This window comes from Aspergillus brunneoviolaceus (genome assembly GCF_003184695.1).
Source record: "Aspergillus brunneoviolaceus CBS 621.78 unplaced genomic scaffold BO95scaffold_13, whole genome shotgun sequence".
NCBI classification, from domain to species: Eukaryota; Fungi; Ascomycota; class Eurotiomycetes; order Eurotiales; family Aspergillaceae; genus Aspergillus; species Aspergillus brunneoviolaceus.
Window position 1 is genome coordinate 151,013 of NW_020290743.1, and position 20,426 is coordinate 171,438.

The 20,426-nt window shown below is 53.1% G+C and overlaps 6 protein-coding genes across 6 annotated transcripts; 1 reads left to right on the forward strand and 5 right to left on the reverse strand.

Moving 5' to 3' along the window:
* Positions 1 to 45: 45 nt before the first annotated feature.
* On the reverse strand, positions 46 to 2,309 carry dbp9 (ATP-dependent DNA/RNA helicase). Its single transcript, XM_025585877.1, has 4 exons — positions 2,023 to 2,309; positions 1,890 to 1,966; positions 1,339 to 1,817; positions 46 to 1,277 (listed from the first exon to the last, which is right to left on the reverse strand). Exons 1-4 carry the CDS (start codon positions 2,240 to 2,242, stop codon positions 140 to 142), a joined length of 1,914 nt encoding a protein of 637 aa, XP_025445130.1. The 5' UTR covers positions 2,243 to 2,309; the 3' UTR covers positions 46 to 139.
* Positions 2,310 to 2,727: 418 nt separating this feature from the next.
* Positions 2,728 to 4,710, reverse strand: BO95DRAFT_43194 (uncharacterized protein). The gene has a single exon (XM_025585028.1). It carries the CDS (start codon positions 4,400 to 4,402, stop codon positions 2,861 to 2,863), a length of 1,542 nt encoding a protein of 513 aa, XP_025445131.1. The 5' UTR covers positions 4,403 to 4,710; the 3' UTR covers positions 2,728 to 2,860.
* Positions 4,711 to 5,528: 818 nt separating this feature from the next.
* BO95DRAFT_43196 (uncharacterized protein) lies at positions 5,529 to 7,875 on the reverse strand. The gene has a single exon (XM_025585031.1). The coding sequence runs from the start codon at positions 7,665 to 7,667 to the stop codon at positions 5,718 to 5,720; it is 1,950 nt and encodes a 649-aa protein (XP_025445132.1). The 5' UTR covers positions 7,668 to 7,875; the 3' UTR covers positions 5,529 to 5,717.
* A 539-nt stretch (positions 7,876 to 8,414) lies between these two features.
* Positions 8,415 to 9,330, reverse strand: BO95DRAFT_43198 (uncharacterized protein). The gene has a single exon (XM_025585035.1). The coding sequence runs from the start codon at positions 9,146 to 9,148 to the stop codon at positions 8,531 to 8,533; it is 618 nt and encodes a 205-aa protein (XP_025445133.1). The 5' UTR covers positions 9,149 to 9,330; the 3' UTR covers positions 8,415 to 8,530.
* A 4,599-nt stretch (positions 9,331 to 13,929) lies between these two features.
* On the forward strand, positions 13,930 to 15,012 carry BO95DRAFT_339441 (uncharacterized protein; the record flags this gene model as incomplete). Its single annotated transcript, XM_025581953.1, has 1 exon — positions 13,930 to 15,012. A coding segment is annotated over one exon (1,083 nt), but the record flags the coding sequence as incomplete, so codon positions are not given.
* Positions 15,013 to 16,031: 1,019 nt separating this feature from the next.
* On the reverse strand, positions 16,032 to 18,431 carry BO95DRAFT_471532 (putative ABC transporter; the record flags this gene model as incomplete). Its single annotated transcript, XM_025589599.1, has 8 exons — positions 16,032 to 16,316; positions 16,424 to 16,701; positions 16,780 to 16,933; positions 16,996 to 17,075; positions 17,127 to 17,586; positions 17,635 to 17,893; positions 17,948 to 18,188; positions 18,248 to 18,431. 8 exons carry the CDS (start codon positions 18,429 to 18,431, stop codon positions 16,074 to 16,076), a joined length of 1,899 nt encoding a protein of 632 aa, XP_025445135.1. The 3' UTR covers positions 16,032 to 16,073.
* Positions 18,432 to 20,426: the final 1,995 nt, after the last annotated feature.

Consider the following 20,426-nt stretch of genomic DNA (forward strand, 5'->3'; position numbering starts at 1 on the left):
TACTCCACGATCACTATAATCAATGCATCTCACGCGAAACTTTTTCTTTCTATGAACCAAATCCCAAGTTATGTACAGTACAGTGCCGACCCTCTCCATCCAAACATAAATGCCAACCACCCTCCAGTAAAAAATAAAATTACTTCCTCCCGCGATTAAACGTCTTTAACGGATCGACCTTCCGCCCACCACCACCAGGCTTCCTGCCGCCCTTCCCCTTGCCGCGATTCTTCTCGCGGGCCTTGCGGATGCGGTTCTCGCCGCCGACCTTCCGGAAGCCCACATACCCGACCGTCTCGGACGAGATGCCCTTCCGTCCCTTGGCGGGCATCAGATACTCGGGGATATGCTTCAGATGGGGCTGGATGCGGGCGGCGCGGAGCTCGCCGTCGTGGCGGAGCTGGCGCAGCTCGTCCGGGTTCTCCTCGAAGTGGCGCTTGAGCTTGTCGGACTTGATCAGCTCCTGGCGGATCTCGCGGGCGCGGGCCTCCTGGACAGCGAGGCGGGTGATGGCGCGCAGGGCGTCGGTCATGCGGTACCGGAAGGCGTCGACCTGGGCCATCTCGAAGTGGTAGGGTTTGACCTCGTGGCCGAGCTTGGCCTGGCGCTTGACGATGCGCGCGACGACCGTCTCGTCGTGCTTGGCCGTCGGGAAGGAGGTCGGCTTGTGGCGGCCGTACTGGTCGGCGGGCACGACGAAGGAGAGCGCCATCCCTGTCTTGCCGGCGCGGCCGGTGCGGCCGATGCGGTGCGTGTAAGACTTGGCGGTCGTGGGGAGGTCGAAGTTGAGGACGCACGCCACGTTCTGGAAGTCGATGCCGCGCGAGATGCCGTAGTCCTTGTCCTTGGTGGAAAGTTTGCGGCGTTTGCTGTTGGTTTCGGGGGTGGTGGGTTTCTTGGTTTTTTTGGTGGTGGTGGTGGTGTCTTCGACGTCCTCTTCGTCGTCGCTGGAGCCGACGAGTCCTTCCTCGTCTTCTTCGACCGCGTCGGCGGTCGTGTCTTTCGTCTTCTTGGATTTCTTCGCGCCGAGAACCTCCTGGTCGTCAGCCGCGATGATGATGTCGTAAACGCCCTTGTTGAATTCCTGGACGACGTGGATCCGCGAGTTGACGGGCAGCTCGGAGTTGAGGACACAGCTCTTGATGCCGAATTGTTCGAGGAACAGCTTGACGCGGTAGCAGCGGTCGACATCCCCGACAAAGATAATCACCTTGCCCTTGATCAGCTGCAGCTTGAAGATGACGTAGGTGAGGAGGAACTTCTCGTCCTCGGCGCATCTAGACCGACATGAACATTAGCAAACGGTGTATCCTCCCCCCTTCACAAAAACAAACTAACCTGACAACAAACTGGCTAACGCCCGCCCCCTGCTCTTCCTTATCCTCCAGCTTCAATACCACCGGATTCCGACAGAACAGACCCTTGAGCGTGTCCACTTCCGAGGTCAGCGTCGCACTCATGAGGAAGGTCTGCACCCCGCGCGGGATCGCCTTGGCCAGTACGTTGATGTCCTCGTCGTACCCGTACGACAGCACCAGGTCCGCCTCGTCGATCACCAGGTGCGCCAGGTGCTCCAGCGACAACGCCGAGTTGCCGAGGTTGGCAATCACGCGCGCCGGCGTCGACACCACCAGGTCCGGGTAGTCGGCCAGCAGCGTGCGCTGCACCGCGTCCGACACCTTCTGCGTCAGGTTCACCGACCGGATCTCCTTACCGCAGAAGGCGGCGAACGTCGTCACCACATTCTGCACTTGCTCCGCCAGCTCGCGCGTGGGCACGAGGATCAGCCCTGTCGTCGCTTTCAGGGAGGGGTCGGCCTAAACATTCAGGTAATTCCGGCCATCAGTTTCAAGTCTACAGGCTGGGAAGGACCGGAAAATGAAACTCACAGCTTTCTTCTGAAGGATAGTCTGGAGGATAGGGAGGACGTAGGCAGCGGTCTTGCCGGAGCCGGTCTTTGCCCGGGCTGGTTCATGGTCAGCTTGATTGAATACGATAATGAGAAATTGAAGTAAAACTCACCAAGAATGTCTTTTCCGGCAAGCGCCAGAGGGATAGCCTTGGCCTGGACCAGCGTCGGCTTGGTGAACTTCTCTTTGATCAGGGCTTGGCGCAATCGCGGATCCAGATTGAGGGTTTCGAAGTCGGCGTCTTTGACCTCGGGGGTCTGGGTCTGGGTCTCGGCGATGGTCTCGGCGCCCTCCGGGGAGGGCACGTCGTTGGCGTCCAACTTGCGTTTCATTGTGACAGACAGCACTGGAAAGACAAAAGATCGTGCGTATCTTCTCGAAAGGGGGAGTGTTTTGAGGAAAGCGACGATATGAACTGGGGGGGAGAGTTTTCGTGGAGGGCGGCGGGCTGGGAAATTCTGTCGGGCGGTGAGATTTTCCGAGGCAGTATTTTTAGCGGGTCTCCACTTGCCTTCGATCCACTCTTATCATATCAGCCCTCTCCATCTATACACTAATAACAGCGTGAATATGGTCAACACGGCTCAAGCCGAGCTCAATACTACCTGTGCTGGATACCAAATAGTCACATTGAATAATGGATTGGATTCGACACAGACTGTCCACCATGCTGCTCCACCTTGACAGCGACAGCGACAATCACCGTTATCAACGACCAACAGGCAAACTATGAAGACATCGTCTCGATTCCCAAGCTATCGTCTAAACCAATAAACAAAGTAACGAGACTGCAAGCGGATCAGGCCAAAGCATCGATATCATACAAACGCTACAAAAGAATTCCGCATGCAAGGATCCAAAGTCGTCCCGCCCACAGCGAATAAGGGATACGAATCCAAACTCAGTCTGCACCGAGGAAAAACAATAACCTGAAAGGAGGGAATCTTATTCTAAGTGGTATCGTAACGACCAAACTTGACTGGAGACTGCGTAAATTCCCGTTGAGTTTCCGGGCCCTGCAAGCTGGCGGATCTGGCTCGTCTCTTCCTCGGACTGACCTCGAAGTCAATGCTGGGGATCTCGCTCAAGTTGAAGGACTGACTCGGGGTCTTGGAATCTCTGTACGGCAGGACGGTATCATCCGAGAACCAGAGCGTGAGCGCCAGGCGGCTGATGCCGGCGTTGGTCCACCCTTGGCCACGCAGTGTCTCCCACTCCGGGAGCGAGCGGATGCGCGCCTCTTCCAAGGACGACGTCCTCAGCTGGAACAGAAGCCACTGGTTGACGAAGACTTTCGACGGCGAGCTCGGTATCAGCACCGGCTCGAAGATGCTGCTCTGTTTGAGCTCATGAGAGGACAGCTGCAGCGTATCGCCATGCCCTTCCGTGAGGGTCTCAATATCCGACAGTCTGGCCCAGTACTCATGAAACAGATTCATCCGTTTTTCATCATAGGTTCGCAGAAAGTCCATTGCATCGCTGTCAAGCCCTTTGTCTGAGACCAAGGGATTTTCAATATTTTGGAGCTTCACGATCGAGACCAATTGCCCGTCAAGTTCGACCAACTGACCCCGCAGCTCTCGCAGCCTCTGTGCGGCCGCAGACTGGGAGAACGCCTTCAAAGCATACTCGTTGCGACCCAGAAGCTCCTCAGCTCCGACATTCCCCAAAGCGGCCCTCTCACAGTTCTCCTCCGTGAAAATGCCTTTGGGAAATGACCCGCGCAGCTGATCCAGCAGGCCCGCAAAGTCCTCCGTCGACTGAACCAGCTGGTTCTCCCGCTCCGTCAACGCCCCATCGACACGTCCGTACTCCGCCTCCAGCTCTGCAAGGAGCAAATCCACCTCCATTAATGCCGGCGTCCAAGCATCATCACGATGATTATCATAAGCAACCCGGGCATCGCCATCCGCACCAACATCAGTCGTCATCCACCCCGAGATCATGTGCTCCCTCACCTTCCTCTCTGCCTCGAGCCGCTCCCGTCGCATTTCAGCGTGGATCTCTCGGAGGGTGGTCCGCAGGCCCGCGATCTCAGTCTCCTGCGCCATCAACACATCCTTGGTGGCATGGATCTGCTCGACCTGCGCGCAGCTCAGCCGGACTTCCTGCCGCATGCTGCTGCTTCTGACGCCGCCGCTACCGCTGTTGCTGCGACTACTACCAGCAGCAGTAGCCAAGGTTGAGAACGTCCGTTTGTCGATCGGTCCGGCGGGATCGCTGGGACTGATGGCTGCTGCTGCTACTGGCTGCTGGCATCCGCGATGCGGGGTCACGTCGGGCTCAGGTGGACGGCTGTCGATGTCCATTTCGTGGGTGGTCGGGATGTGCGATGCGTATAGGAGGACCTCCGGTTCGTCCCATGAGGGTACCGGGAGGGGCACGGAGGAGGACGGCGGCGGCGGCGTGGGCGCACCACTACGCATCGTTCGGGGGGAGCCGAGGGCGTCACTGAAGAAAGAGCTGATCGCCTCGACCTTGCTAGGCTCCATCTTTTTCTTTGTGGATGCGCTGTGCAACGAGAGAAGGCAGTGGCACAGAAAATGAAGTCTGGATCAGGCCAGCGATAGTCAGACTGTGAGTTGGGCCGGGGGAATGTAAGAATTCAGCAAGATAGGCATACACATCGTGTAAAGTAGGCATCCTCGATGAGCAATCTGAAAGCTAGTAGGTAGTTCTGTGTCCCGCATTGACGACAAGATGGGCAGGCGCGATAGTGACGAGGTCTCAAACCCAAAGCAAGGAAACAAATGGAAAGAGGTATGCACAGACTTTCTTCGAGTAAATCATTTCTTATGAATAGAGCGCCTCCCTCAAAGGTACAAAGTCATTATAGAGACATTCGGTCGAGTATTGAGCTCCATGTAGCGAACACGCGTGATGTTGAAATATGATCAGGGTATTTTATCAAAGATCAAGGATATCCAGGCCGTAGTTCGTCTTAACCCACAACTCAACAATGACTGGCAAGACAAGTTTCAAAAATCAATAGATAGAACAAGGTACATGATCAGTGTTGAACGCTACGCAGTAATAACTGAAGGGGAATATGTAAAACATGACGCGGGGATATATAGGAAGAAGATAGGAAACAACATAGCTGATGCATCAAGTTGAAATCGTCCAAAGTAAAGCAGCAATCGCCGGGGTATATACCTCGCTCCTCTCCTCTGCTCTCATTCGTACTCGTTCCTTCCACGCTGCCCTAACAAAATGCCACAAAATAGAAACGAGTCCGAAGAAGAATTTTACACAAACGCCCCTGACGCGCATCACCACATTAGAAAGACGAGCATCAGGCATGAGACATGAAACATAAGCATGAGCATAGGCATAGACATGAGCGAAGAGTATCGCATCAGCTAGAGCTGAGCCAGGCATGAACATAAACATAAGACATCGAAAATCGTGCAGGTCGTCAAGAATCATACAATCATGTCGCCATGATGGACGTGATCGGTCAGAGCCGTCAAACCCGCCCCTCCTCTTTTTGAACACCGAGGCCAAACCAAACCAAACCAAAGAGAACCAAAAGCATCACCGCCCAATGTCGATATCAGACATCCATACATTTTTTCCTTTGTTTGTGGTGATCCCTTCAATACCATCCGAGCAGAACCAAAGGCTCATTGCCAATTGTTCAGCCCACCACAAAAAAAAAAAAAGAACTTTTTGAAAAACCGATGTGCGTTGTCAAAGACAGAGATCTAAACCATAACTTTTGTAAGATCGCAAAAGTAACGCATAAACCGGAGATTGTATAACCAGCATGGATCGCATCATGAGACTTCAATTCAAGCCTCTTATCTAGTATTGACCGCTGTAGGTGGACCGACTCGAGCGTCGACTAGCCCGGTCCGATTTCCGGTCACTCATGGCTCGGCGCGGGTCTTCCAATGCTCTTCGAGAAACACTTCCGGTGTAGTCAGAGCCTCCAGTGAGGTATTTCTTCGGTCGGTGCTTGCCTTCGATGTTCAGCTCCACTGCACCATTGTCCCCGGTCCGAAGCATTAGCCTCTTGCCCCCAACGGATCCTTGGCTAAAGCTCATAGTCACACCGTTCATCGTCATGATAATATTGTTGTCCTCCTCCGGTTTGAGACCGCTGTTGCTTCCAGTTTGAGTCCGGGCGTCACTGCCACGGCTGCTGTTCGAGCGACTCTTCTGGCTGCCGCTGTCACTTTCAGCGCGTTGAGAAGTCTTGGCCTTGTACAAAGCGTCTTCGGTCAGGGGAACAGGCGCCGATGGCTTGCCCGACCGGGAGGCTTGGTACTCCTCCGCCTCTCGTTGCTTCTCGACGATTTCATCATCCTCGTCTTCGTCATCATCATCGCCGTAGTTGTATACTGCGGGCCGGCGCCGACGAGAATTCTCGACAGCAATTCGTGCCGGTCGCGCAGACTCGTGGTAAGCGTTAGAGCGACGGCTGTCGCGGTTACTTCGGCTGCGTTCGGGTATCATGGTCTCGCGAGAAGACTGCCGATACCCGTATTCAGGCAAGGCGTCGCCCAATTCCGATAGGTCTAGAGATCGAGAGGAGCGACGGTCGGAAGGAATCAATGGAGCAGTCACGGACTTGCGAGGCGGGTCGGGCCGTTTCTGGATGATGTGCGGAGCCGCCTTGTGCTTCGTGGGTGGAGGCGGCATGCGGTAGTAATCTTCGTCGCGATCATGAGAGGAATGAGCGGACATCCGAGGCCGTGTCTGTCGGCCTGGAGCAGGAGGAGGCGGAGGAGGAATGTCCACCACGTCGTCATCATCTTCATCTTCATCAAAGCTTGCTTCATCGTAGTCCATAGCAGGCGCGTAAGCCGACGATCGGCGGCCCCGACCGTGGTCTCGAGACCTCGAAGCCGATCGTTCTTGTCGGCTATCAGGAGGGGCTGCATAATCGGACACGCCGTAATAGGGAGACTGCTGCGGGTAATGAGAGGCGGCATACGGCGGAGCGTTGGCATACGCCGAAGAAGACAGCGGTGGACCGTGGTCGTAGCGACCCATGGAACCCGGAGGGTACATCATCTGGTTCATTCCAGGCATGGTACCATGAAAGCTCGCCGGCCGGTTGTTGGGATGATAAACGGACGAGCTTCCGCGAGCATGAGGACGGCTACTGCGGGTGACGTTGACGTCCTGAATCACAGAAGGAGGGTATCGAGAGTTTTGCGGTGCCGGAGGGGGATATTCATGACCTGGAGGAGGCGGCGGCGGCATGAAATACGAATAATCCATCGGTCTCGCTTCTAGAGGTGTGGAGGCAGAATGGTACAGCCCCTGATCGCAATCATAACACTGCCCCGGATAATGCCTGAACTGAGCAGTATCACGTCGGCGGGACCTGGACGGGGAACGCTGATCATGGGCATGAGGGTGCGGGTGGCCCACAGTGGGAAAACTCCCGACCTGCATTTTGTCCTCACGTGGTGGACGAGCAATTCTGTCCTTGGAAGGACGTTCTTTGTGGCCTTTGGATCGGACGCGTTCGAGGTCAACTCGTTTGAGGGTGGTGTCTGGCTTATGAGGGACAGGACTCTTCCGGCCCGACGGCCCAGATTGGGTGCTGTTGACGGTGGCGGCGGTACGACTGGAATACCCGGAGTCACTTGCAACGTCGACCAGGGGCTCCGCAGGCGATCTCACGGCCTGTTTATGGCGCTTGGTAGTGAGGTTAGCGACTTGACGGGTTTCGGGGCGGATAACATGGGTGTCTTCGTCATATTCCTCACAGAAGGCGGCGTGGGGGACTTTGCTAGACATGACTTCTGGAAGGCGGCCTAAGGCCCAACCCTAAGAGGGGAAAAGGGAAGAGGGGTCTGGCTTGATTTGGGGGGGGGGGGGGGTGGGAAAGGCACGAAGGTGGATGACCTGAAACGTGGTGCTCCAACAGGCTTTCAGATGCTTGCTTGGTGGCCTACAGCAGCCACCAACTGCTGCTCATCCGAATATGACTCAATCAGTGCCTGGGAGATTTTTTTTTAGCGTTTTTTTCTGGCCCTCTGATTTTTTTTTCTTTAGGCGCGGTTAGTGATTTGTTTCTCCCTCTTCCCTCTTAGTTCGAAGTGAGGGCTGCAAATCCACTTGGCGGCAGTCGCCTCAAGAAAACAACCGGGAGATGCAGACGGGCCAGACAATAGTCCGAAAGACAGAGCGTCTAGATCGTTGAGTGTCAACGATGAGTCGTTGGTGGGCACAAAGAATAGTCGTCGTCCACAGTCTGCAATGTCTCCATCGAAAAGAGGAAAGGAAGAACGGGGTTGGTTCGGGGTGGAAGGGGGGGGGGCAGGCGACGAAGTGGACTGTGGAAAGTGGTGGTGGAGGACTGGTGATGAAGAGACGACGAGTCGGGCGGCGGACAGTCAGTAAGAGTGAGACTAGACTCAATAGATAACCCGTAGTGGACAAGCCCAGCGTGGGTCAACCGGAAAAGAAAGCTGCAGTGAACGGTTGGCAGCCGGTGAGTGGAGGGGAGTTAGAATAGAATGATCGATTAACCAAACAACCGACGGGGCTGCAGTCCTTCAATGCACCCAGCAGAAGCGTGTAACCGACGGCTTTGATGACTGGTGCGTCTGGCTAAGCACTCGTGGTCGTCGGCCTTGGGACGCGATGATTGATGACAGTCACCAAGGCGATGGGAAAAAGCAGAGGGAAGAAAGGGGGGAAAGAAGATGCAGAGAGTCAAAGGGACTTTCCAGTAGAATTTGACTCTCTAGGTTTGAAGGTCCGAGGGGGGGGGGGGGGGGGGGGGGGGGGGGGTGGGGGGGTGAGGGATGACAGAAGGAGGGGAAGCGAGTAAGTACTAGGTAGACTAGGAGCAAAAGCAGGAATGCGCAGGGAAAAAAAAAGGTGGTGAGAGAGAGAGAAAACAAAAGACTAAGTGGAGTAAGGGAAGAACAGGTGGGAATCTTCCACACCAGACGATAAGAGATTATCGTAGTACTGAAGTAGAAGTTAGGAAAATCAAAGAGGGGAAAGCAGGAGACGGGAAAACAATGAGGAGGAGGGGGAGAAGCTGAGAGAAGGAGGGATTGCGATAGGAGATCCGGGACTGATTGACTGACTTGATGAACTGCCACTGGTTGAGTTAGTTGGTAGCAGTAGCAGCAAGAGAGGATCGGGAGGGAGGAAAGAGGTATGGAAATAGGTAGAGTAGGTAACGTAGTTGGAGGTAAGGTACGGAGGATTGGATGGGTTGGAAAACTGTGCTGTGCGTCGCCTTGGTTTTTAATTGCATTCATTCATCAGTGTACTGGAGATGAAGAGTAGGTTGAGTCAGTTCTTTTCCTTGCCTTTTTCTTTTTTCTCTTACATGATTTTACATCTACAATTACCATATAAAAGAAAATGGGGGAGGGGGAAAAAAAAGGAAAAAATGAAAAGATTGAGGGAAAAGCCCTGGTACCGACTGAATGTATACCTGAATGATTACACACAGTATGGACACACACGGCTGAGCCCGCTGCCGCTCTATGTGTTTGCATCTATTACTTCTTTTATTTTATTTATTTTATTTATGTTTTTCTTTTTCTTTTCTTTTTCTTTCGATCTACTGTGAATTGCTTCTTCCAGTGACTATCTCACCCGTCGTCTTGTGGATTTATAATGAGCATACCGACGATTCCAACCCCAAAGTCAGCACGAGCAAGAGTTGAACCCGGAAGGAATCAATCATCGCAACCCGAGCGAGGACGGAATATAAATTCGATCAAGATAAAGAAACGGAAAGTGGTTCCATCTCACATCCGAACACATCCCTGTCCAGAGGCTATTTTTTCACCCGCGGCCTCTTGAAACTACAAAGTATATGCGGCAGATGAGGATAGTACAGTACTTACTCAGATCTTCCCATGTACCCACGCAACCACTGCCTTTTGGCCCCCCATCAAACTTGCCTCTCATCTCCTGGATGGTCCTCTCCAATCCGGATGGAAAGGTATCGAGACAGAGCAAATCGAAGAGGAAAACAAGAGGAGGAGGTGGGGGTTCTCCCTTGAGTGGCTGCTGGCCGCTGCCTGATCGGCCGCTAACATTTTTTTAATTATGCATTTGGTTACTGGTGACTGACAGACTGATGGGAGATAACTACAGCAGACGAGGACGAGAAAGGAGAAAAACCCTACTCCGGTCACCTCGATCATCCTGGTCGAGATGACTCGATCAGCATGACTCAATGAGCTATTGTATCCTTCATAACCATCAATCGCAGATTCCTCATTGACAGGTCGTCGAGCATGTTGAGGAAAAAGCCGTCATCTCTATCCGCGATATGTCTTCTGTCTTGCATACGTCACGGGCATGGTAGAATGGAATTTAATTTCATAGTCATGATGCGATCATGGTATATTCCGCACTGCGACTTCCGACCGACAGGGAACAAGAGGCCTGCAGCTGCAAGGTGAAATCGGAATTCCTCCATTGGCGTATCAGGATACCCATCACAGGCGAGTTGCGGCACGATGATGAAGGGTCATTAGATCGGTCGCAATGAGCTTCAGGGGTGACTTTGATAACCGGAGTATACTGCATCCATGCTTTCCATGGAACGGCTGGTAATCAACACTAGATATCCGCGATACCCCAGGCGCTTGTCCGTGCGGTTTCAGACCCTCAGTGCGTGGCATTTTATCCTGGGGCACGGCTCCCCACGCACGGCACACCACACATGGATCAGTGACATCAATGGGCTTGTTTGGGGGAGCCTCAACCATCCTGAGAATCTCATCAGATCATTCCATCCCTTGCAGATTCGCGATAACCTCATTTTCGCTTTAGAGTCATTGCAGAAATGCTCATCACCGGATGTGTCAATCGTTCTCCTCAATGGAGAGCACATCACACGTGCGGATCGGCATATCGTAGCGTTGAAGCAAAGAATATCTCTTGAGTGCAAATCAATTCGAGATCTTTATGTATAGCAGCTCACCACCAAATAGATTGCTTGCAGCACGCGCTGACAGGCTCCTGAAAGATAGTGGCTATGCATGATACCACGAGAGTACGCTATACCGCTATGCCTCTCACGCTAAAGTAACGGCCAGTTCTTATTGCCATGTCGCCTTGGTGTAACCTCATGATCGTGGGAATGAACAACAGTGCCTCGTGACCCGGACATGTTTCGCAGGCAACGAAGAAGTAAGATCGTCAATCGTTCCGGTGTTCTGTCTCAGTCGGTCCGGTGGCTGAAGTCACCCAACCACTAGTGTCTTAGGCGGACAGATGAGATTGAGATATCTCAGAATCTAAGAGTAAAGGTAAGGTTGAACCTGAGTACGGTACCATCGATCCGTAATCGCGGTGGAGGGCGTGGCTAGGGCGGCGGTGGAAGGATGGGAGAATGGGGAGGGTGGAAATAAGAAGCGATGGTTTGCTGGTTTGCGAGGATCCCCACCCGGCTCCATCTCGACGGGAAGAACCCCTGGGTCTGAGCGGATTCCATCCATTCCATCCACGGACCACCCGGAGTTTCTCCCAACATCTATACTACTCTACTCTAGGTAACTTTACACTTCTCTTCCACCATCATTTTCATCAATCTTTACTCAATCTCCTCGTGACCCTCTCTGGATGACTCTTGTCGCCCGTCACAGGTCTTCAATCTCATACTGTTCGTACCTACCTGGCCCCTCCGAGAAAATCCCGTCCTGTTGGCTGCCCGAAAGTCCCGAACGATGACCAGGAACTTTCCCATTGCGGCCCAATGACGGTGGCCTCCACCCCGCGGGGCACACCTCGTTGGTGAAATTTTCTCATTCCGGAGACGAAGGTCAGTTTGGACAAAAGGAAAGAAAGTGGAGGCAAAAAGCCTCTCAGCATCAAGGATCTAGGTTACAAAGTTCATTATTGAGTTTATTCGAGCTCATGGGCAGGCATTCTTCAGCCGACCTGATCTAGCCCAGAAAAAAAGGATAGAGAAAACCGGTATATTCCACCGACTCAACAGGCAGATTTACTTCGCTCATGTCATCGTCATGACACAAAGAATTGCTTTCACTCCCTTTTCAGTCCTCCATGATCTGTCCTCACCCCCCGCTTGCGGTGTTCTCCTGATGGGCTGATAAGTTTGCTATCCTGGTGGGGAGGCCCGCGAGCGAGCAGCATGGAAGACTGTGTCGAAGCGCGCTAGAAAGCAATGATCCCGGTAAGTGAGCCATTCACTTACTCTCCGATTCTCCAGGCCGGAAGTGCCAGGCGGAATCAATGTTTATTGTGATGTTTGCTTCGTTATTCATACTGCACTAACTTATTGAGAACCCGAGAAGTGTCTCCGTCCAACAACAAACCTTGACTTATCCGGGTTCACCCATCATTAATCCAAGTCTCCTAGAAGGCTTGTACTCCGATGAATGAATACTCTGCGTTCCAATTGCTTCACAAAAAGCTTTCTCGGGCATTATTCTTCCATTAATCACATGACCTAGAGTCTGGTATACCCTGGACCCTGTGACTCACACCACAGCGACTGATGTTGGGTCGTGTCTCCATACATCTGGCAAGGATGAAGATTAAGCTGTCCAGACTGTGGTAACCCTTCCTGAACCATGAATACATCTACCGGTGTGCATTGCGCCCACACACGGAAAAATTGACGTCCGAAACGCTGGCTCAGATAAAGGGCCAGATAGTCCGGGTGAATTTCGTCCAGTGGAGGCTGATTGACGAAACTCTATCGCTCTCTCTGCGTCATTTATGCGTGCTGCCAAACTGTCAATGACAATGATCCTGAAGGGGACACAGTGCATTAGCGGGGCGTTCCGTCTGCATCTGGTATTCGACTCAGTCAATTCTTGCCCCTGTAATTTGGCTGTGTATGATTCTTGATCGTTGGATCTCGTGGGTGAGATTACCTCTCTCCATGCCGTTTCGGCGCTTGCAAGCTTGCCCCCCCCCCCAAAGCATCTATTGATGCCCAATGCTCGTGATTACCTTCCTGCATAGTGCTAGCCGCCGGATCAAAGGCAGCAGCTTTTGCTTACTGCTTTGACCATCAACCATTTGCTCGAAGCCGTCCTTGTTCGTGTTGGTGATACACCGTAGGAATAATACCCAGGATCCCCTGTTCTCATCCAACTCCACTACATATGCCCAATTCTGCCGAGAAAGATAGACTTAGCATAAAGTATGAGTCTCAAGAGATGGGTTACTGCTGAGTTGCTGATATAGTGGAAGTTTAACGTCCAATGCCTGCTCTGGATTTCACGAGTAGTTGTTGTAACTTCCAGTTTGCATAGAAGTATGGTAACTTATGTGCATAGTACAGTAGTGGAGCCTCAGGCACCAAAGGCCGATAAGATAACTACCTAGTAATTAACGAGGGGAGGCTGCTGAGTCATGCCAGTTGCCGGGGCCACGAGGGAACCGCCCAAACAAAAGAGCGTCATCCCCAGCCTCTCCCCAACCACCTCAATTTTCGTCTGGGCGTCGCTTGTTCTGCCGCTTGCGTTGCGTTGTTTCTTGCTCTGCCTTCATCCTCTAAGCTACTGTGAGCAAGCCAGTGCTAACACAGTTGGTAGTGCATACCAAGCTAGCATTTGTGCTCACATCCACCTTGCACACTGCATTCCAACTATCGGTCTACTATCTAGATTCTGGTACCCGAGCATACCATATACATCTCACAAGTGGATCGGGTGATTGAGATCGAGCCCACCAGGATACCCAAAGTGTCACTTTCAGTGGGTAAGACATCCCGCATTCCAGCTCAAGTCAATCCAACCATCTCTATCCATCAAAGATCAATCAGTCAATCTATCAATCATCTACTCTCCATCCATCCATCCATCCACCATCCATCAATCTATCTAGAGAAACATCCACCTAACCAAGCTACAGAGTGCCCGTCTCGAGCACCACGCTCTTGACATTCACTGCCACTTTCCTCATCATGCCTCCCGTCCAAACCGCCGGTGACTTTCCCGGCATTTCCATCCTCGAAACCCTCACCACAGCCACCCACCCCCCCGAACTCGCCGCTTCACCGTACTCCCACCCCAGTCTTCAAGACAGCACCAGCACCAGCAGCAATGCCCCGCACAGCCACCTCCTCCACGCCCGCGACTCCAAATATGTCCCCGGCAGCGGCACCGTCGAGGCGCACAAGATCAACATGAAGGGCCTGATGGCGCTCTTCGCGATCATCGGCGCGGCCTTCGTGCTGGCGGCGATCTGGTTCTTCTTCTGGGCCAAGAACGGCGGGTTCGTGTGGCGCAAGGGCGACTGGGAGGAGTACAAGTCGACCGTGCTGCGCCGCAAGGGGCCGGACGGGCGCACGCTCAGCAACGCGACCAAGAGCACCAAGCTCGGCGGCGGCAGCATCGTGCACAAGGGCTACAGCGACGACGGGTACACGTACACGGAGACCGCGACCACCATCACCGAGAAGACGGGCGCCCCCGGCGGCAGCGCCGAGCGCAAGCGGCGGCGCAGGCTGCGCGAGAAGTTCCGGCGCCGCCGCAAGGACGACGAGATGACCGCCAACTGGGAGAACGAGGTCGACGAGGACGTCGCCGCGTACCGCAAGGAGAAGCCCGCGCGCGTCGGCGGCATGAACCGCGAGGGCGACGGGACCACCTACTACGACGGCAGTGACTACGATCTGTCCAACCCGCCGAGTTACTGGCAGGACCGCGAGCAGAGCGAGGTCAGCCAGGTGCGGGATTACGCGTACGATCCCGTGGTCGAGCGACGGCAGAGCAAGCGGCGAGACTTTTCATTTGTGGCCGGTAGTGAGGAGTTGCTGAGCCAGGCGGACGATCATCATCACCATCGCACGATCCGCGAGCCATCGACCAGAAGACATAATCGACGACGCGAGCGCAGGAGACACGCCCCGACGGACAGTGGTGGTGGCGGTGCTGGCAGTACCAGTAGCCCGTCCCGCTCGTCCCGGCAGAGTAGTCCCCGCAAGCGTCCGTCGGTGACGGGCCACTACACCGAGCCGCTGGATTTCTCCTCCGCGGCCTCACGCTCCGAGTATCAGTACTCCAACGTCGACACCGAGGACTCGGGCACCAAGAGCTACCACCATCCGATTCCCGGGTTGAGCAAAGGCTACCGCCGGGAAGGGGGTCGGGGCCGTCGTCGCGACAGTCTGAGCGAGAGTGATGGCGAGGAGACTCGGTACTCGAGACGTTAGGTTGCAGCACACTTCCTGTCTCTCTCGCTTTCTCCTCCCTCACGCCGAAACATCTTCATCAAGGACGACGCCAATGGAGGGAACAAGGGGGGCTTGCTTGTAAATAAATGGCCTTGGCCCAGGTTATGCTTTCTGTTCATGCGCGTTACTTCTTCGGGCTTTGCCGTTTTTTTCTATGCGTTCAAATTGAACTGCGAATTGTTCACACGGGATTATGATTGATGGGACATGGGATGAATGGATACCACACAAGGCAATACAATGCAATGCAGAACTCAACACGATATGAACGAATACGTTATGAAAGGTTTTCTGTGCCCGAAGCAGGAGTTTCACTATGGATAGGATGGCGATTTTTTTCTCTTAATATTTCTTTTCTCGTACATGGTAATTCAGCGATAGGTATTGACTTCTTTTTTTTTTTTTTGCTCTATCTGTCCCGATGAGTACTAGGTAGTCTGTCCCATCGCCCATCCAATCTCGCTGGATTGTCCTATGTCAAGCATACTAACAAGGAGTAAGTTAGACTATGAGATCTAGAATAGAAGAATCACCACCACACTCGTCTAGCCTATCCACGCCGTAATTTCAATCTTCGAGAACATCCTCCCAAGAATCTTAGTGAACCGAGCATGTGCAATAATTCGAGGACTCATGTGACAGAACTACACTACGAAAGCCAAAACCTCAAAAAGTCCGAAGATCAAATTCATTCTATCTGATATACAGCCCCCGCCTACCTACCTACCTACCTCCCTTCCTCCAGGACCATCCAGAGAGTCAACAAAAACGCCAGTACAGCATAAAACCTCAGCCTCAGCCTCAGCCCCAACAGCGCAAACAACCGCAACAAATACAATGACATAAAACACCCTGAACATTCCTAACCATCACATAAACCACCCGAGAAATCCCATTTCACGACCCAAGAAAGGCATTTACAAACCACATACCCAGAGAAACACCCCCCCCCCCCCCCCCCCCAAGGTGTCGAAGTATTTACCGCATGCACACACCCATCCTGCAAAAGCCTACCGTCTCAGAAACACAAGAGCCAGATACCCGAATAATCGATACACGGCGATGATCCCCAGCAGGATCCCGACCCATTTGCCGGTGCGGCCGGTAGCGTAGCCGTATTCGTGCAGCACGCCCGTGCCCCGGATCTGGCACTGCGCGGCCAGGTCGGTCTGGTACATGCATGTGCAGTCGGCGGCGCAGGCGAAGATGCGGTCGGAGAATTGGTTGACCATCATGCCTTGGAAGACGTAGGCCTTATTTGTGGGGTTGTGTTAGTGGGGTTGTGCAGTTGGGGATTGGGGGGAGGTGGGCAAGGAGATGAGTGTGGTTGGTAAATGCAAATCAAGTCAAGTGAACTAACCTGATAATCGATGTAATGGAAGACATATTTCCAGAATGGATTCAGGATGGTGTTGGTCACCAGGAACCCACCCACCGCCATCCAGAGCCCGTTGGCGAAGGCGACTAGGGCTAAAGCGATGACAAAGTTGGGGAAGATGGAGGAGACGAAAACTACCAAGGACTCGGCGGCCACGAGGTCGAGGAAAATCCACATGATCCAGGTGAAGAACGCCGTGGCGGTTGGAGTGAGGTTGTTGAGCCAGTAGGCGATCACGGAGTAGAGGAGGGAGATGAGGACTAGACGGGAGACTTGATTAGCGTTCAAGCAGGCAACGACAAACCAAGGACCATGCGGTTGCGGACGAGAAAACGTACACAGAAAAGGGAGGCCGATAATGAAGTTAGACACGAGAAATGGAAATGAGCCGTAGAGACCATTCGCACGCTCCTTGGTGAAAGTTGCTAGGTCTTCCAGGAAGGCAGGAACGTATGCAACGGCCATGAAACTCATGAACGCGGAGCCGAAGAACTGAAGACATTAGTATAGGCGATAAGTTGGCTATGTCCGCGCAGGTAGAATCGGTGGCTTACTATTGAGTTGATGAATGGTTGGATATAGGCTTGTTCAGTGTGCAAACGCAGCCACACAGTTCCCACCATTATGGCCAGTGCTGAACAAAGTCAGTGAGGTCAAGGGCTGGCTCTTTCTGGCAGGAACATACCCATATACATAACAATACGGATTCCATATGCCACAATGTCACGGTAGCTCTTGATGAAGGCGCGGTGCAAGAGGGATAGGATTACACTGAACATCCCTGGATGACCGAGCTCCGCAATGTCCACCTTGCTGAAGCCCTTCTCGTGGCCTCCCAAGTCCTGTGATAGCTGCTCGCTCAATGCGTTACGCTCCGCAGAGTGTTGCCAAGCCGCGCAAATCTCCTCCACTTGATCCTCCGGCGCATCGAGCGTACCACTGCCAAAGTCGGCGCTGATCAGGTCGAGAATGAACTCCGCTGGGTTTGTGTTCAGCGGGACAGGATGACCAAGTCGGTCGAAATAATGCGGCACACCAGTGACAGGGCCGAAAAAGCAGGTCTGTCCGCCTGATAGCAGAAGCAGCTTATCGAAGAGTTGGAAAGTGGTTGATGATGGTTGGTGAATGCTGGCGATGATAATCAGCTAGCAGAGGTTAGCATATTGTGTCATTCCTCCCTGAAGAATTCATACATTATTTGCCACGGCCAGTTTCTTGATGTAGGAAATGACTTCAAAGCTGGCAGTTGAGTCCAGACCACTGGTAGGCTCATCCAGGAACAAGATCTTCGGACAGGTGATCAGTTGACTAGCGACACTGACTCGCCGTTTTTGCCCACCGCTGATTCCCTTGCGGATTGGAGTGCCAACCAACGTTGAGGCCTGATTCTGAATACCGAAGGCCTCCAACAAAGTGCGAATGCGCTCTGCCCGTTGCGATTTGGAGACGGAACTGGAAGTATTAGCGGTTCGATCGAAAATGGCCAGAGATCAATTAGAGAAGTACCTTGGAAGAGAGAGATCGGCTGCAAACTTCAATGTCTCCTGGACAGTCAATGAACCAATCAAGGCATCTTCTTGTTCCACATAGGACGTGAGTCGTCCAAAGGTGGTGTTATCCATTGCCGACCCATTAACATAGCACTCTCCCGTTTTTGTTGCGCCCGAGGATGCTACACGCCGAGCAAGGACGTTAAGGAGGGTCGTCTTGCCACATCCTGACGGTCCCATCAGTGCGACCAGCTCTCCTGCTCACAATGCATGAGTTGGCCTTCTTCAGCAAGCACAAGGCAGTAGAGAAACCTACCTTGCTGGACTGAGCCACTGATGCCATCGATGAGTTGTCGAGGGAGTTTTGTTCGACGGTCCTTGACTGTGACTCGTAGATCACTCCAGGCGAAGCTTTGAACAGTGTTGTTCATCAAGAACTGATGCGCTTCGTTCCGCTCGAGATCGAAATCATCTTTCTTGGTTGGTAATTCGGCCTCCATATTCAGCTGTGGGGGCTACACCAGGTCGTCGAAAGCAGGTATGTGGCCTTGATGTACGCCAACTAAGACGAGAGAGAATTAAACTATAACCTCAGACTTGTGTAATTTCCAGAAAACAGCAACAGGGATTAGGCTGGATCTAAACAGCAGAAAAGAGCCGTTATAGGGTCCCAGCCCAGCCCATGGTTTCGTCTTACTTAAGACGAGGCCGAGCCCACTATACGATCTCTGAAGGAATGAGATCGCCGAACATGCTCGGCGTCATGGGTCATCCTGCCTCGCAGCCATAGTGGGAGGGGAACCCTGCACGTCACGGTCGGTCAGTCAGACAGTCAGTGAGTCAGCATTCCAATGCAGCAGCAGCAGCAGCAGCCGCCGCCGCTTCAGACCTCAGGGACAAATCCAGCGAACCATGGATCTGAAGCCCGAGAGAGTTGATGCCCGCTGATCGGGTGTCGCCGTCCGTGGGGTCGGATAAGGTTCCCAGTCCCCGAAATGCCCGAAAGTTAGTTTTTGATGGTAAGAACAATCCCATTGATTTGCCATTCTATTGTTCTCTCGGGGAGCGGAGCGTGGTTGTCTGGTCGAACACGAGGCGTGGAGACTCGAAGGGGGAAAACAGTACAAGGGAAAACAAAGAAAAGGGAGCTATCCCCCCTAGTCCGCTGGCTTCGTACGATAGTCGGTGATTCCGCACTCATGATTGGCCTGGTCGCCCCCCCCGAACAGCTCTGGGCAAATGGCACAGGGCACATTTTTTGACCAGCTGAACTGGACTGAAAATGCTGCCGATAGTCGATTGTGATTGAATCCTGTCGAGCAGCATTCTCACCTTGCGCCTTGTGCTTGAATAGTCAGTCAGTCAGCGAGTCAGCGAGTTAGCCAGTTAGCCAGTTAGCCAGTTAGCACGGACACCCAACCACAGCCCTCGGCTAGACTCTCGCCGTCGTATCTCGGTTGCTGCTGGCTGGACGCCACTTATAAGCGATGACCGGGGCCAGGACAAAGCCAGCAAGGTCCCTCAGGTTAACGCGGCCAAATGCTCGTCGTTGGTCTGCAACTCCCTTTCAGCCGACGGTTTATCGTCGCTGCAGCCGCGCCCGAACAAACCGTTTCTGATCAGCCATCACACACCTTGTGCGACGTGAAAACCCCTCGCTAGATCACACTTGCTCAGCAACCAGTCTAGCTATCAGCCCCGTCGAGTTCTTTGCCGCTTGGTTGCCATTTTCCTCAGCGAAAGGGTGGAAATGAGGCGGGGTGTGTTCTGAGCATAATGTGATGGTTGGTGATCCGTCTCACGCTGTGTACCGTCTGCGATGCATTGGGGAAGTGTGTCTGTTTCACTCAGATCAAGAAGAGCCGCAAAACGATAGGCAGCTTTCCAAGCCGGAGTGACATCTTTCGGCCGAAGTACGCTGCGCGGTGCTGCTGCGCCATCGTGGCTGGTTCATGCGCCTGCCGTCACCCGTTGGGATGGCACCTACCCCAGAGGAAACGTCAGCAAGTCATTAGCTGGGGTCAAAAAATGCTGATATTGTTCCACTCTTTGCATGGGTGTAGAATGAAACGAAAATGCTGCTGCTTCTGCTGTTGCTGTAATTATCCCTGTCTTGGGTGCTGTGAACAACTGGAGATGCTGACGGAAGCCACATGCAGTTGGCATGGGGAGGAGGAGATGGGAAGCGCCAAGGACGACTGACAGCCCTCAACAACAGACATCAAGCATATCTTCAATGTCTTCAATGTGGGTGATTGACGTTGACTATGAAGTAGGCCAGGCAATGCGGCATACTACCAGGCGTTCCCGAGTGTCAAAGTAAGTTCCTCAAGCTCAATATACATAAAATGTGGTGTTCCGAAGCATGAAAGGTGCCTCAGTCAATCGTATATATCTGTATACACAGATTATGTGATATCATTTTTATGTACGATATATCTTTTTTGAGCTCTGATACCTTCTGCGCATACTTTTATACACTGAGGTTCTTGGAT

Bases quoted from the DNA above. Each gene is read 5' to 3' on its own strand.
- dbp9 (XM_025585877.1), bottom strand. From the start codon at position 2,242: ATGAAACGCAAGTTGGACGCCAACGACGTGCCCTCCCCGGAGGGCGCC. The intron at 1,818-1,889 runs GTGAGTTTCATT...CTGAATGTTTAG, and splicing joins CTATCCTTCAGAAGAAAGCT to GCCGACCCCTCCCTGAAAGC. The intron at 1,278-1,338 runs GTTAGTTTGTTT...ATGTCGGTCTAG, and splicing joins GTTAGCCAGTTTGTTGTCAG to ATGCGCCGAGGACGAGAAGT.
- BO95DRAFT_43194 (XM_025585028.1), bottom strand. From the start codon at position 4,402: ATGGAGCCTAGCAAGGTCGAGGCGATCAGCTCTTTCTTCAGTGACGCC.
- BO95DRAFT_43196 (XM_025585031.1), bottom strand. From the start codon at position 7,667: ATGTCTAGCAAAGTCCCCCACGCCGCCTTCTGTGAGGAATATGACGAA.
- BO95DRAFT_43198 (XM_025585035.1), bottom strand. From the start codon at position 9,148: ATGAATGCAATTAAAAACCAAGGCGACGCACAGCACAGTTTTCCAACC.